This window comes from Monodon monoceros, unplaced genomic scaffold, assembly GCF_005190385.1.
Source record: "Monodon monoceros isolate NGI ecotype Baffin Bay Population unplaced genomic scaffold, NGI_Narwhal_1 Super_Scaffold_20, whole genome shotgun sequence".
NCBI classification, from domain to species: Eukaryota; Metazoa; Chordata; class Mammalia; order Artiodactyla; family Monodontidae; genus Monodon; species Monodon monoceros.
The window spans coordinates 99,956,902-99,970,149 of NW_021703777.1; the positions used below are offsets into that span (position 1 = coordinate 99,956,902).

The window sequence follows — 13,248 nt, forward strand, 5'->3', positions numbered from 1 at the left end:
CCGAGCCCAGCACAGGGCCCGAAACACGACAGGGCGTGGGTTCCCAGCACCAGCCGCTCATCAAAGCACAGAGGCCTATACTCCACCCCAGGCCACCTCAGAGGCCAGGGTTGGCGAGGCTCCAGGAGGCCGGAGCGGTGGGGAGCCTCCTGCAGGGCCGGGGCAACCGGCAGGCTGCCTTGCTGGCCGCTGCCAGGGCACTGCCACGGCCCTTCTAATTATGTGTCAAAAAAGCTATTTAAGGGAATAAAAGCGTCACTTTTGAGTCTGAAAGAATCAGCTCTGTTAACTGTCAAGTTACTTAAGAGTCTGATATATATGAAAAAATACAATTACTTCAGCATGTGGGTGCTAATTTGACTAATTCTCTCAGGTACTTTACTCAGGTTTTGGGGGGGGGTGTTGGCAGGGGGCATTTTCTCTGAATTTTTCTAACAATAATATGGCCCTACCCTTTTAAATCTACAGCCCTTTCATGCTTTTAAACCATTCCTAAACAAAATTAACTAGGGGTTTGAGGTGGTGTATTACTGGAAATGGTCCTTGGAACAAAGCTTTCTGTTTGTTTCCTCCCCAATTTAAGGGCACCTGGCTTTCTTTTAAGCCTCTTGGTAATTGTTACTTTTTTTCTTTTGGTTGGTAATTGCTACTTCTGAAGGGCTCCTGTTAGCAGGGTCAGGAGTGTGATCAGATTCTGGCTCTGACTTCCTTCCAACCCATGGGTTCTTGATGCCACCTGAGAAACTCCCCATTCCTGGAGGAAGTGAGAGAAACAAATGCCTCAAGGGATCAAGCAGTGGTAAGGGCTGAGGAGAGAGGTTTGCCACACCACATCTATGGAGAGCAGCCTCCATTCAGGGGTTGGGAGTAACAATGAAACTGCATTTAAAAACCCAACAAAACCTGTTTCCCACAGGGAGCCATTTAACGAGATCTGGCCATGCTCTGGTAGGTTAGGCGGCAGCCCGGATGCTGACCACATTCACTCGCACAGGCTGCAGGGAGGTTTCCGAGACTGTCTGGGCAGCAAACCTGTACACCTCACCTCTCATCCTCTGAGTAAGGCAGGGAGCCACCAAATGCAAGCCTGCGGGGGGAGGCAGGGGATATGCCAGGGGCTTTGATGGCCCAGTTCCTGTGGCCTCATGGGAACTTCCTGGGTGACCCTGGCCCCGTCACTGGCCTTCTGTGTGGCCTGTCAGTTTCTCTTTGTGAACAGGTGTGGTTGGTTATTCTTATCCTTTCCTGCCTGATCCTGAGGGTGGGGAGGGACAGCTCCTTTATCTTCTAAGCTGTATGCCCTTGGGCAGGTAACTTAACCTCTCTGTGTCTCTGCCTCCATCACTAAACTGGGGATAATTGTAGTACTCAGTAGGGTCCTTAGGAGGAAGATATGTGCTAATCCGTGGAAGCTGCTTACCAACTTCACCTCCATAAACGTTAACTACTGTTATTTAATCTCTTCAGGAGTAGATCCTGGATATGCAAAATGAGTCATTAAGTGCTTTGACCGCCCCTTCCCCCTCCCTGGTTTCAAATTCTAGAGGGCCACTACCGGTCTCCTACCCTCTCAGGCCTGAGAAGCACAGGCACACAGCTCCCTGGGGCTCACTGGCAGCCCGCACGGGCAGGGGCTTCCCAAGGTGCTGAATGCAGCCTCAGCTCCACGATCAGCACCAAGGGCAGGGGGACCTACAGGCCCTGCGACGACACACCTGCCGTGTCCTCCATCTCCATGAGTCCCAGAAAAGGGAGATGAGAGGTCCGGATGACGGAGGAGGAGCATGACGGCAGCCAGCCTGTCCTCCTGCGCCACTGCACTCTACATTGTTTAGGTCTCACAGCAACACACGTCGGCTTTCCCTCAGTGCAGACCCCCAACAGCAGCGGTGGGCATCATGGTTAAGAGTCTAGGACTTGGGGGCCCAGCAACAGTCCCTACCACATGGGGCAGCATAAATTAATAAACGCTCAAGCGCTCATACGGTACTGGGCTGAGACGGTTACATGCACGTCAGGCAGTATCATTTCACTGCTTTATTCCATTCGGAAGTAAGTCAGACTTTCAAGTAGGGCCCCCCAAAAGGGTTGATAATCTGGTTTAAAGGATACAGATCCACATTGTGAATACACTGTCACAGAAATCCTTTTTTAATCTAATCCTCTTTACTGCAGTTTTAAAAAGAAAATCATTCCTACCAAGGCCTTTGAGCGTCAGATGAGGCCAGGAGAAGGATCTGCATTGCAAAGACCTACGAGCAGTCCACTGAAGCGACACTGTGAACCCGCAGGGGGCTTGGCCTAGAAGGCAGTCTGCCCCTTGGCTCAGGCAACCACCGCCCAGGCCCACTCTGGGCTCCTCTAGTTGTGCTTTATCTGTGCCAAACGCCTTCACGCTTGTGGCTCTGGGACCCTCACCGTGACCCCCACCTGTGCCCCTGTGAACCTCCCCAGGGTCTGTGCCCCAGCATTCACCTGTGTGGCGCTCAAATTCCATCAACAATTCTCCTGTTCTCAATGTGTAAGCCAAGCTTGGCCACAGACCACAAGCCCTGCCAGCCAGCCCCCTGGTGCTTCCAAGGGCCCACCTCCGGGGACAGGGGCTAGGGACACTTTTCATGTGATCTGAAGAACAGAAGTCACATTCATGTCTTTAAAAATTATTCCAAGAAATACATCACTAAGTGCAGTGGTTTCACTGGGGGCAAGTAAAATGAATGTGGGCTTAGAAAGGAGGCATTTTCTCTGGGTAACATCAGAAGACAATTTGGTTCCACTCAGCCTGACCACAAAACATCTGCTTATGTTAACTCAAAGGCATTAATATCCCTGCATCATGAGTGATGAATGGAAACGTGCTGTGCGAATCATACAATGCTCCGCAGCCATTCTGGAACGAGTAACGACAGCTCCTATGGGTGAAATAATGAATTAAACTGCTATTATAGGGCTTAATTCATTATTTTACCCTGAGGAACAGCGATTATGACTTATGACCACAATTTGCTGTAACACTTTCCAATTTCAAACCAATAGTATGGCATTTCTTTCTCTTCATTTTCAGGGTTGAGCCTTTTAAGTAAGGTTCGGGTCAGTCAGACTGTAAGATATGGTACTTAGCTATGAGCCCCAATTAAGAAAGAAGTGAACTGAACATTAAACAGCTCGTCATAAAAGTACTGAGCAGTACGGCCTTCTGCCCCATCCTCTTGCAATTACGCGATAAAAATTAGGGAGGTCCTGCTGGTTCTGATTGCTTAGGTCACTGATATCATGATGCCGAAATAACTAGCATTATTGGGAATGATCCCTGGCATGTTTCTGGACAATGCTTCATTCATTTGGACACTGCTTGGACAAAGCATGGTGCACCAATCATCATTATGGAAAGACGAGCCTTATGATATGAACATGTGTTTCTCATATGCAACAGCTACATACATCACACTCGGAACATGTGCAGGGAACCCAGAACCACATGGGGCCAGCAACGATCTCTCACTGTTTGTGAGGGAACATTCTCTGAGCAGCTTCTACGTGCCCTGCACTTCCCTGGGCACTCATACATACATGACTGTATTCCTGACAATCCTGTCAACTTACCAAGCTGAAGTTCAGTGAGGCTTATTTTCTTGCCCCCAAATTACACAGGCAGTAAGTGACAAAAAGAGGGTTAAAAACCAACTCTGTCAAGTCCCAAAGCCCTTAACTGGGGCCATCTCTCACTGGGGCCAAGCATCAGCTGGTCACAGATATCCTTGCTGCCAGCCTTCCACTGGTCCAGCCCCCGTGCATCCTGCAGCTTCTAAGCACGCGTCTGTGCAGGTTAACAAGCTGCTACTGCTCACCACTGCCTGCGGGGAAGGCAAGTCCTCTGGCAAACGACTGACTGCCATTCTTCTAGCTACTTCCTTTATGAAGCGGTGCAGTGTATTTTTTTAAAAAGCCCTAAATGGAAGCTAAGTTCTGCCTAAATACAAATGTATTCTTTCTTAATGAAGGGATAGTACTATACATATTTTTATCTCTAGCAAAGATAGGTGGTCATGTTACATGATACGGGGGAACGTGACACCATTTTCAATAATAAAGTTATTTTGTGTAAGCTGAAGGAAAACTATGAGCTTTTAAGAAACTCTGGCCATCATTTGGCTATCAGGGAGCGTGATCAAATTGTCCGCCTGGGCCTTCCCTCCAGCGTTGTGTCCCGGGGTGATGTGCTGTGCCTTTCTCTCCCCTGTATGCACTGTTTCAAACACCAGCCCTCAGGTGTATCCCACAGTCACGTCTCCAGCCCAAGCCCCAAGCCCGGGATCCCAGCGCCCACCAGACACCTCCCACGGACTCACACCTGTCCGTGACCAGGTCCTCATTTCCTGACTGCCGGCATCCTGCTTCCCCAGGTCACAAAGCTCCAGGCTCTTTCTCCTGCCTCACTCCCTTCACACGCCCTGCTGCCCTCCAGTGGATCACCAGGTCCAGTCCACTTCCCGCAGCAGCTCTCTCATCTCCGCTCTCTTCCACTCCCTGGCCATCGTCTTCAGCCTCTCTCTACTTGACTGGGCAGCCGCAGCTACTGCCTGGAGTCTACACTGCCGCAGTCTACACTGCGAGGCCTCCGGGTCACGTGCCTGCTGGCCTGGGGGGCACTGAGCACGTACTCCAAGTCAGAGGTGTGGAAGGAAGGCAGGGGCCTGGCAGGCCACTTTAAGGTGTTTGAGTTACTTCCTTAGCTCAGAATTATTTTTATCTATCAGGGGCACAGATAGCTCTGCTTCTTGTTCTAAAGAAAGTCCCACAGCCTCTGAGGGAGCACCCCCATAGCAAGTCCCAGGAAAGTCATGGCTAATGGTGTCATCACTGGAATCAGTGTCACGCTTCTAAGGTGATGATCTTAAAGGGGAAACTGCTCATCTGGGTGAATGAAACTTGTGAAACAGTCCTGAGTATAAAATATGTATGAAGACTCCATGGAGCTGCAGCTGCCACCCCGCGTGGCCCTTTGATCCTGCCGTGAGGGCAGCACACGCACCACAGCCCTTCCCCACACACGTGAGCACTGCCCAGGCCCCCCCCACCCCCGACCCTGTGCAGCCCAGGGCTGCCCTGCCTCTGTGCACGCCTGCCACTCTGAAGGGGAAAGGCTGAGGGAACTCAGTTATGAGTGCCTTCTGTATGCCTGGCACCCTCTTGGGTCAACTCACTCAGTCATTAGCCCACCGTGAGGGGCCACCGGTGTTTCAATCCCACAGTCAGGCGTGGGGAAGAAACAGGAAGCCTCGAGAGCAAGAGGATTCCGAGCCAGCTTTATGCTCTCGGCAGCCAACGCTCAAGAGAGCAGACCTGGCCCACTTGCTGGGGCTGGTGAGGCCTCCGTCAGGCCGCCCAGGTCAGTCTGCCAGTGCTCCTGTGCAGGCTACACTCACCTAGACCACCAGATCCCAGCGGGCACTCACATGAGCTGTGATGCAGGAAAAAAGCTCAGGGTTTGGAGCCAGGGCTCGGGGCACGGAGCATGGCTCAGGTGCTCGGCTCTGTGACCTTGCATGGGCTTTGGAAGTTTTGTGCCCCATTTTCGTCAACTATACAAGAGAGATAATTCCTACTTCACTAGACTGTTATGAGATTAAACAAACAAGGCCTGGTGCATAGAAGGTGTTCATAAATATAAATAATAATAATAACTTAGATAGAATATTCTAGTAGTTCTTACTGATGATCCTGCTTTACCATTTAAAACAACCTAGAGTTTTTATATTATATTCATCAAAGTCACTCATCCATTGGACAAACAGTTCCCACCCCTGCTCTAGGCTCTGGGAACACAGCAGTGAAGGCAGACAGATTTCCACCCTCGGGGCACTTGTATTCTAGTGGAGGGATGAGGGCAGGATGTGGGCACACAGACATAGTGGCTGGGGCCACTTCAGGCCAGGTGGTCGGGGAAGGACTCTCTGAGGACATAACATCTGAGCCTGTAGGACAGGAAGACAAGAGTGAAGAGCTTGGTGACACGAATGCCTCTGTGTGAGGTCTGGGAGGAGATGAGTGCCTCTCTCACTCGACAGCCATGGCTCGAAGCTCTACCTCTCATCTTCTTCAGGAGACATCAGGAGACCGCTGACTCAACCAAGTAAGTGGCTCACTTACTTGCGGCCACTCAAGTAAGTGGCTCAACCACATTAGTAAGTGGCTCAACCACTTACTAATGAGGGGCCCTTGGACAAGACAGCCGACTGCTTTTTGCCAAAGTTACAAGAAGACAGTAATGCCCCAACACCTCTTAGTGTGATTACTGAGACTATCACAGATAAAACCAGTAGTAAAAAGCTCTGGCCACCATAAACAGCTGCAAATTAAGATGTCATTTGCCAGGCGCAGCCACTGGAGGGGGACTGTGTGGGAACCAGCTTCTCAGCTCTTTGGGCAAGGCCAGCAGCCCACCAGGGCAGCTCTAGGACACATCTGTTCCCAACCCCAGGTACACGTACTCCATGTGGCTCTGTCACACCGATGTCCAGACAGCTGTGCATAGACCCGGCTGTAAACGAACAGGTAGGGGCTCTGGCCAAATCTGTCCCTTTTCTTTTGAAACTCACCCAGAGATAATAAACTACAATTGGCAACTAGGGGACAGGTAAATAAAAGGAAGTGATATTCGCAGTTAAGGTGTTACTCTTTCATTCTTCAGCCATTACTTATGCTTTCCTCACATTACCATGCACCAGTAATTCAAACAATTAAAAAGCACCATAGCAGCGATTACAAAAGACCCATTTAGAATAGAAGACTATTTTACTGCCACTGAAGAGACATCTAATATTAATAAAATTATTCCAAGGCAATTTCTTCTTTAAGCTACTGCAAATTTTAAACATAAGAAAAGCATACTAAGAATCTGGAAATCAAGTGGAAAATTGATCTAAAATATTTATTTATAATTTTTAAAACTCAGCATAAAAATTAGGGCAAGGGCATTTAGGATGGCCTCCTACTCAATGAAATATTCTTACTAAAACTAGTTAAAAATACATGATTAGGCAGAGAATAGCATTACCATTTGTATTTCTTCTGGGGATAATTCATCTTCACTTTTCCCATCTCCCCAGGTTCCCAATTCAGGTTGTGCTTCGGCCGGAATCTTTTCTGTTAAAAAAAAAAAAAATTTGAAAGTAGGCAGAAGGCAAAATATTCACTTTAGAATAGGTTGTCTTAGGATGCAGGCATATTTAAAAACACGAGATGGAAGGAAGTCATAGAGCTTTGCCCACATTCGACTATCTGTTGGTTAATATTCAAGCATTGCAGCATGACTCTTTACAATGTAAAGATCTGTGTGTGTGTGTATGGATAGAGGGGACCCATGCACAGTTTCAGTATTGCCCTGATCTCAGTAATGGTCGCAAACCAAATGGACATTCTTCAGGACCAGTTTTCAAGTGGACTTGACTTCAAAACACATACTCGTATGCTTATACCCCTCCCTCTACTTTTTAAAGACTGCAAAATGTATGGGTAATTTCATTAAAAAAAAAAAAATATATATATATATATATACACGTATATAAAAAATGGAGGAAATGACATACCACGCCAATCCCATTCCCCTCCCAGAAGTAACCACTGTTTGTCAGTGCTTTGATGGAGTCTCGCAGGCTCTATCCAGCACACTCACACACACACACAGATATGCAATTCCCTGCCTCCTCCGCAGCCTAGAGATAATTTATAGTTCTGTGTGTGTGGCAGTGTGCTTTTCACAAAGATATCAGTGGTAACACATTGTTCTAAAACTTGCTTTTTATAACTTAACAATGCATCCGGGTGATTATCCAATGTCATTCCACATATATCTACCTTGTTCTTTTTTTTTTTGTTTGTTTTGCGGTATGCGGGCCTCTCACTGTCGTGGCCTCTCCCGTTGCGGAGCACAGGCTCCGGATGCGCGGGCTCAGCGGCCATGGCTCACGGGCCCAGCCGCTCCGCGGCATGTGGGACCTTCCCGGACCAGGGCACGAACCCGTGTCCCCTATATCGGCAGGCGGACTCTCAACCACTGCGCCACCAGGGAAGCCCTACCTTGTTCTTTTAATTGCCGCATAACATTCCACTGTAAGGAATTTTCTGTGTAACTGTAACTCCACTGATAAACCTTTGGTTACTTTGGGTTTTCTGCTAGTACAATGGTATGTGTGCCAGTCCATGCTTTGGTGCATTTTGATGTACACCAGGACGGGAACCTGGGCATGGACTGCTGACTAGCGGTAATTTTACTTTTAATCTAGAGAACACTTTGACCGGGATCACATAAACATGGGCCAGATCTCTGACAGAGCAGAACAACAGCACAGCTCCCAGAAGGGGCCGCCCCACCCGGGACCCTGATAGAGAGGCCTATGCGGCTCATCCAGGGGTGGGCTGGGAGCAAGGTCGGGGGGGGGGGGGGGGGGGGGGAGGCGGAGCGTCACTCCTGGGCGGAGGCTGTAATGGGGTCTCTTTTTGGATAGGTGACTTTGTGTCAGGTGTCTCAGCAGTGCCTCTGGGCTTGTCAGTGGGTTGCCAAGTTCTTAAAGGCAAATACTGCTTCTTTTTCTTTTCTTCCCCAATCTCAGTAAATTTCCCATAGCTGCTCTCAGCCCCATGAGATGGGCAAAAGTCCAGAGTTTTTGCTTTGAGACTGATAAGGGAAAAGAACATAATGACAGCACCAATTTAGAGGAAGAAGATTAGGCAGACCTATGTACAAGGTATGGTTATTATTCTGGATATGTCATCACAAAAAAACTCCATGTCATCTGCGACCTTGTGCAAGTTTTTAAAAATTGGCTGTTTTTGCCAGAACTGTCATCATATTTATAAAAGACACATGTATAACTTAGATATAATATAGGACCTATAAATATAATACATAATTTTTATATTAAAGATATTTATAAAAGGTTGAAAACATCTTTAGAAGCTGAGGTGTTTTTCTGAGACCACATTCTTCAGGTGGAACATCTGTACTTTTCACTCATCCCACCCCCACCCCTAGAGCCCTCTATCTCCTACCTGACCTCATTATTGTATCCATCTCAAGCTTTTACCTTTATGTGTTTTAAGGATAAGAACATCAAATTTAGAAACACAGAAACATATTCACATCAGAACGAAGCATAAATCAGCTCTGAGCTGGAATGGAAAGTTTGTTAAGAGCCTTTGCAGCTACCTGGAGCCACCCTGACCTGCAGCTCTAAGAATCAGCCTGAAGCACGGCACACCCCATGCGAGTGCTCTGCCCAGACCTCCACGCACCCCGATGCCAAGGCACTCAAGTCCAGACTCCTTGGTCCAGTACTCAAGGCCCTCCGTATGGTCTGGCCCCATCCACCTTTCCCACCTTAAGGCCCACTCCTCCTCCCCTTTCTGTGAGTTTTGCTGACCCAGAAGTGGTTTCTTTACTGACTACATTCCATACCTCTCCCACGCTTTCCGGCCTCTGAGTAATTACTCATGCTGTTTCCTCTGCCTAGAACATTCTAAGCTTCCCCTTTTTCAGGTTCAGACTCATTTCTCCGGACCACCTCCTCCTGAAGTTCCCTGGCCCTCTGAGTGGACTACGTCTTTCCCACCTGTGCCCTCTTTTTTGGCACTACTCACTTTCTCAGGGGCTGGAATCTGAGCTTCCCTGTCAACTGAGGGCAGGACCCGTGACTGACTGGAGAAGAAGGGCTAGAAGTATTCACAAATAACCTTACCCATCTTAGCGGAAACCAATGTCAGGAAACAAATTATAAATGGGTCCACAAAGATCTCATCCTGGCTGAGTAAGAATATGGAAGGAAAAAAACCTAAACCTCAGACATGCACAGAAGGTCAGCTGTGACCACAGAGGTGCTTTATTGTGCTGCCTAAATCAAAAAGTAACAAGACTAGTGCCTTTTTTAAGAAACAGGAGTATGACAAGCAAGAAACCACCCTCTGCCTAGAAGTGTACCACCTAGTCCTACACTAAAGTATTTTTTCTAAGTTACCTCTCATGTTTCAAAAGCAAAATGAAAAACCTGAAAAGATAAGCAAAAAGACACCACATAGCCCAGATTTTAAAAATCCTTCTGCTAACTGTAGATAACCTTAGCAAAATTCCCATGGACAGGAAAAGGCTGTCATCCAATGGCACAGAGAAAAGGGCAGATATACGACCCCTAAGAGGAACCAGCTGGGTGTGGGGGACGAGATTTACCTGCCAGCATCGAGGTGGGGACGGAGATGACATGGCAAAGGCCCTGGAAAACTGGCAGCACCACGGAGGTCTGCGCAGGCTTCTCCCCTCGCCACACATTCCCCTTAGGTGACGCATCCAGGCCCGCGGCTCTGAATGCCTATGTCCTATGACTCCCAAAGACCTCCAGCCCTGAGTTCTTCCCTGATCTCTAGGCTCACTCCGACGGACTATTTCCACCTGAAAATCCAATAGGCATCTCAGACCTCACACGTGTAGCCAGAATATGATTCTGCTCCCTCTCACTCCTCCCGGCCTCACTGCCGATCCTCGCACCTTCCTCATCTTGGTCGGTCCAGCCCAAACCCAGAAGTTGCCCTTGATGGCTCTCTTTCCCTCGCCTCTCGCATCCTACCTACTGGCTAACCTTCAGTTCCCAAGTGTGAGCAGAGTTTGAGCCCTTGTCTCCGTGGCCATCTCCACTGCCACGTCCCTCAGGTGACACCTCATCCCACCGGCGTGTGGCCTCCTGCAATAGATTCCCAACAAGGCCACTTGGTTCCTCTTTTTCTCACTCCACTCCAGCTCCACACGGTAGTCAGGGAGGTTTTAAATGCGACTCGGGCCTTGTCACGCTCAGCTTCACAACCTCCAGGGCTCCTCACTACACGCAGACTCAGAGCTGAACCTTTCCCACGGCCTGTAGGGCCCTGTGTGATCAGGCCTCTGCCTCCGTCTCTCACCCCTTCTTGTACCATTCTCACTGGTGCCTCCCTCTTGTGTGTGTGCGTGTACATGTGTGTGCACGTGTGTGGAAATATGCCAGCTCATTTCTCCCTCCTTGATCTTTTCACTGGCTGGTCCCTCTGCCTGGAGAACTTTTACCTGCAGGAGGGTTCTGATTTCTCCACATCCTGCAAACGCACTTATCGTCTGCCTTTTTCATTCTAGCCATCCTGGTGGGTGTGAAGTGGAATCTCATTGTGCTTTTGATTTGCATTTCCCTGATTACTAATGATGTCGTGCATCTTTTCGTGTGCTTTCTGGCCATTTGTATTTCTTCTTCGGAGAGATTTCTATTCAGACCCTTTGCCCATTTTAAAATTGGGTTATCATTTTCTTATTGACTTGTAAAAGTTCTTTCCATGTTCTAGATATAGACCCCTTATCAGATATATGATTTTCAAATATTTTCTCCCATTCTGTGGGCTTTTTCACTTTCTGTTTTTTTTTAACCTTTAAAGCACAAAAGCTTTTAATTTTGGTGAAGCCCAGTTTATCTAATTTTTCCTTTTGTTGCTTGTGTTTTGGTGTCATATCCTTGTTAATCTTTTGTCAAATCTGAGGTCAGGAAGATTTAGCCCTATGCTTTCTTTTTTTTAAAATTTATTTATTTATTTATTTATGGCTGTGTTGGGTCTTCGTTTCTGTGCATGGGCTTTCTCTAGTTGTGGCAAGCGGGGGCCACTCTTCATCGCGGTGCGCGGGCCTCTCACTATCGCGGCCTCTCGTTGCGGAGCACAGGCTCCAGACGCGCAGGCTCAGTAATTGTGGCTCACGGGCCCAGTTGCTCCGTGGCACGTGGGATCTTCCCAGACCAGGGCTCGAACCCGTGTCCCCTGCATTGGCAGGCAGATTCTCAACCACTGCGCCACCAGGGAAGCCCCAGCCCTATGCTTTCTTATAAGAGTTTTAGGGTTTTAGCTCTGTGTAGGCTTTTGGTCTATTTGAGTTACTTTTTTATAAATGGTGTGAGTTAAGTGTCAAACTTTGTTCTTTTGCATGTGGATATCCAATTTTCCCAGCACCATTTGTTGAAGAGACCGTTCTTGCCCCCTTGAATGATCTTGGTCCCCTTGTTGGAACTCAGTTGACCAGGGCCACACGGTTTTAATTCTGGATTCTCAATTCTGTCCCATTGGTCCATATGTCCGTCCTTGTGCCAGTACCACACTGTCTTGATTACTGTTGCTTTGTAGTAAGTTTCGAAATTGGGAAGTGTGGGTCCTCCTACTTTGTTCTTTTCCAAGACTGTTTTGGTTATCCTGAGTTCCCTGCACTTCCTCATGGATTTTAGAATCAACTTGTCAATTTTCACAAAGAAATCAGCTGGGATTCTGAAGAGGAATGCATTGAAACTGTAGATCATTTTGGGGTGTACTGCCATCTTAACAACACTAATTCTTCTGATTCATGATATTGGGATATTTTTCAATTTATCTGGATCATTTTTAATTTCTTTCAACAATGATTTGCAGCCTTCAAAGTACGTTTTATATTTTTGTTGAATTTGTTCTTTTTGATGCTATCATAAAGGAATTGTTGCTTTTTAAATTCTATTTTTGGGTTATTCATTGAAAGTATACAGAAACGAAATCTCTGTATAATGGTTTTGTATCCTGCAACCTTGCTGAACTCATTTACTACTTCTCTTTTATTGGTGGATTCCTTAAAATTTTCTGTACACAATACCAGGCAGTTTGTAAATAGAAAAAACTTCCTTCCTAGTCTAGACTTTCATTTCCTTTGCCTTCCTAATTGCCTTTGCTATCTTGGCCAGCCTACTAATTGACTTCCAGTACTCATCTGAAAAAGAATCCTGCCCAATCCTTAGTGTCAAGCAATGGATCTCGTCATAGCTGCTCTACGAACTAACGTAAAATGTGCTCTTTGTGGAACCCTACTGCACATGCCAGACACTGCCTGGCCCTTTACACTAGCTCCTGAAATGCTCACAACAAACCACAGCCACATGATACTGTAAGAAAGTTGAGGCTCAGAGTTCAAATAACTTGTCCAAGGTCACGGTGCAGGACAGAGGCCAGACTGCGAAACCAAGGTTCAGACCCTTCCATGACATCACACTGCAACCACTGTGCTTTCCCTTCCCTCACACTCAGAGGAAGGGATGGCCCATCTCCATGAACAGAAAATGGATAAAGGTGGGGTACAGCAACGGTAATAGCTTTCTTTTGGGAAAAACAAACAAAATGAAGTAGAAAAAGCCTGTTATATATGCAGGAATTTGTACATAAAGTGTGCACATT

General features: G+C 47.5%; 1 protein-coding gene across 3 annotated transcripts in view; it reads right to left on the reverse strand.

Moving 5' to 3' along the window:
• Window positions 1-13,248, reverse strand: part of STX18 (syntaxin 18) — a 120,369-nt gene that overhangs the window by 6,693 nt on the left and 100,428 nt on the right. For all 3 annotated transcript variants that reach the window (XM_029234637.1, XM_029234638.1, XM_029234639.1), the window contains one exon: window positions 7,058-7,146. In XM_029234637.1, coding sequence (XP_029090470.1) covers window positions 7,058-7,146 — 89 coding nt within the window. The remainder of the gene's footprint in view (window positions 1-7,057; window positions 7,147-13,248) is intronic.